A 2,173-nucleotide genomic window follows, 5' to 3' on the forward strand; every position below is an offset into this window, starting at 1 on the left:
CCCCCCCTGGCACTGGCCCACGAGCAGGTGTGCCGACTACTGGCGGCCCACGGCGACATCACCCTCGACCAGGTATGTTCCTGAGCCCGGGCAGGGGGGGTGCTGCGGGGGGAGGGGGGACGCGCGACCGGGCCGTGGCTGACGCTCCTGGCCATCGTGGCCTCGTTCGGCCGGAAGATTGTCCACCTGAAGGAGGGGCTGCACTTGGTTGTGCGTGGCCTCATTGGCCCGGATGGCCCGTGCTCCCGGGGGCTCATCGACCGGCACACTGCCATCCTGCTGGACCCGGTGCCGGAGCATGTCACCATTTGTGGCGGGCCGCCGCGGCTGGCGGAGGTCGATGGGCCGCCGCCCGGAGGAGGCCCGAGCACGCTGCCGGTGCCGGTGCCGGTGCCGGTGCCGGTGCGTGGCGCGCCCCGGCCTGACCCCGTCCTGCCTCGGCCGTGGCCTCGCCATCGCCAGTCACCCTGCCTGGCCCTCACACACCGACATCCCCCATGGCCCCGGTCCGGCGGGCACAGCCCCCGCGCGCCGGGCAGGCCGCCGGCCATGCCCTGCCCGGCGCCTTCAATGTGACCCTGGCCCTGAGCATGTGCCTGGGAGCCGCCGGGCCAGGGCGGCTGGTGTCCTCGAGCGTGGTCATCCCGCCGGAGTTGCGGCACACCGTGCGGCTTTCGCCGGACCTGCTGGCCGACCTGCTGGGCGCCGGGTCCCCGGTGTCGGCCATCAGGCTGCCGGCTCGGATTTCCTTTGCCAGCGAGTCGCGGCGCACCATCCACCAATGTCTGTTGTGCGTGATGGCGCCTGTTCCGCCCCCCCCCCCCCCCCCCCGCGCCCCATGCGGGTGTTGTTTCCGCCCGCTCCGGTGCACCGGAAAGGCATCTCACCCTCGCATGTGCCCGGGCCCGGTGGCCGGGCCTGCCGCGGCCAGGCCGGATGCCTCCCTGTCGCGAGGGGTCCTGGCCCTGCCGCGCGAGCTGGCCGAGGAGTTGTCGCTGTGGCAGGCCCGCGGCCCGATCAGGGCGATGCTGGACCTGGACACGCCGGTGGTGGGGACCCTGCTGGCCGAGATCACTGGCCACCAGGCCGACGGCCAGCCACCGGCGGATCTGGCCCTCGTGGCGTCGGAAGTGGAGCAGGCCCTCGGGCGCTCGGGCGACAAGGTGCGGTCCGGCGAGGCTCGCCCGCATTCCGCGCTGTCCCCCCCCCCCCCGCCCCCCTTGGCGGGCCTGGTCCGGTCACTGACCATGGCGACGGTGGCCCCTGTGCCGGCCGAGGCAGTTGCATGCGCCGGTGTCGCTGTGCCTGCCATCGGGCAGGGTGGTTTCCATTGGCAGCCTGCTGCGGCTGAGCTGTGCCATGCTGCCGCCGGGGCACTTTCCGCACGAGTGGTGCTCGTCGGATCTCCAGCAGCATGAGGGGCACTTCGTGGGGGGCGTGTCGCGGGTGGTGTTCCGGATGCCGGCCGCCATGGTGGGCCATGTGCCGCTGGCGTGCCGGGCCCTGGCCCTGGTGGCCGGCGAGGCGGCTGGCGATGCGGTTCTCCTGCGCCCGGTGGCCGACCGGGGCTTGCCCACGAATGGCATGCTGGTCAGCCTGCCGGTCCTGCCGCCGGCGCTGGACCGGCTGTTCGGCCTCACCTGCCAGAGTCTGGGCGAGGCGCTGGTCTTCGACATCGGGGGCCGGCAATTCCGGCTGCTGTGCGTCGGGCGCGCATCCGGGTGTGGGATGTGTCGCTTTTCGGGCCATCCTCGCAAGGAAAGGGGGGGGGGGGGCGGGGGGGCGGAGGGGGTTGTTTGTCGGTCTGGCCGTCTCCTGCCCGCTGGGCCCGGGCCTTGCATCTGACAGTTGTGAATGCCGGCGCGGGCCGACCCAGGATCCGGGGCCCGGCCGGGGGGGGGGCTGTCCGGCCCTTCGAGGTGCACATGCATCCCGAGGTCCTGGAGGAGATCTGGCCCGATGGCCGCCTGGTCAGGGCCCGCCTGCGGAGGTGGGTCAGTTCGTTGGACATCGAGTACCTGGTGGAGATGCCCATCAGCATGGGCTATCCGGTGGACAGGGACCGCCTGGAGTTTGCCATCCGGTGCGAGATCACCGACAGCCCGGGCCTCATGCAATCGGTGCGTCGCCTGCGTGCCGGCCGGCGTGGCGTTCGTGCCTTGCCATGCCCCCG

The 2,173-nt window shown here is 73.0% G+C and overlaps 3 protein-coding genes across 3 annotated transcripts in view; 1 reads left to right on the top strand and 2 right to left on the bottom strand.

Annotated features, from left to right (window-relative positions):
- The window catches only part of H696_06067 (serine/threonine protein kinase), a gene marked incomplete at both ends in the record, with an annotated part of 9,041 nt that extends 8,741 nt beyond the window's left edge, over positions 1-300 (bottom strand). Inside the window, one exon of the mRNA XM_009499834.1 lies at positions 52-300. Coding sequence (XP_009498109.1) covers positions 52-300 — 249 coding nt within the window. The remainder of the gene's footprint in view (positions 1-51) is intronic.
- A 197-nt stretch (positions 301-497) lies between these two features.
- H696_06068 (hypothetical protein) lies at positions 498-1,845 on the top strand (the record flags this gene model as incomplete). The annotated part of the gene is made up of 3 exons (XM_009499835.1): positions 498-790; positions 932-1,163; positions 1,282-1,845. The coding sequence occupies 3 exons, from the start codon at positions 498-500 to the stop codon at positions 1,843-1,845; spliced, it is 1,089 nt and encodes a 362-aa protein (XP_009498110.1).
- A 199-nt stretch (positions 1,846-2,044) lies between these two features.
- Positions 2,045-2,173, bottom strand: part of H696_06069 (hypothetical protein) — a gene marked incomplete at both ends in the record, with an annotated part of 1,366 nt that continues 1,237 nt past the window's right edge. The window contains one exon of the mRNA XM_009499836.1: positions 2,045-2,158. Within this exon, the coding sequence (XP_009498111.1) occupies positions 2,045-2,158 (114 nt within the window). The remainder of the gene's footprint in view (positions 2,159-2,173) is intronic.

This window comes from Fonticula alba (genome assembly GCF_000388065.1).
Source record: "Fonticula alba strain ATCC 38817 unplaced genomic scaffold supercont2.17, whole genome shotgun sequence".
NCBI lineage: Eukaryota > Rotosphaerida > Fonticulaceae > Fonticula > Fonticula alba.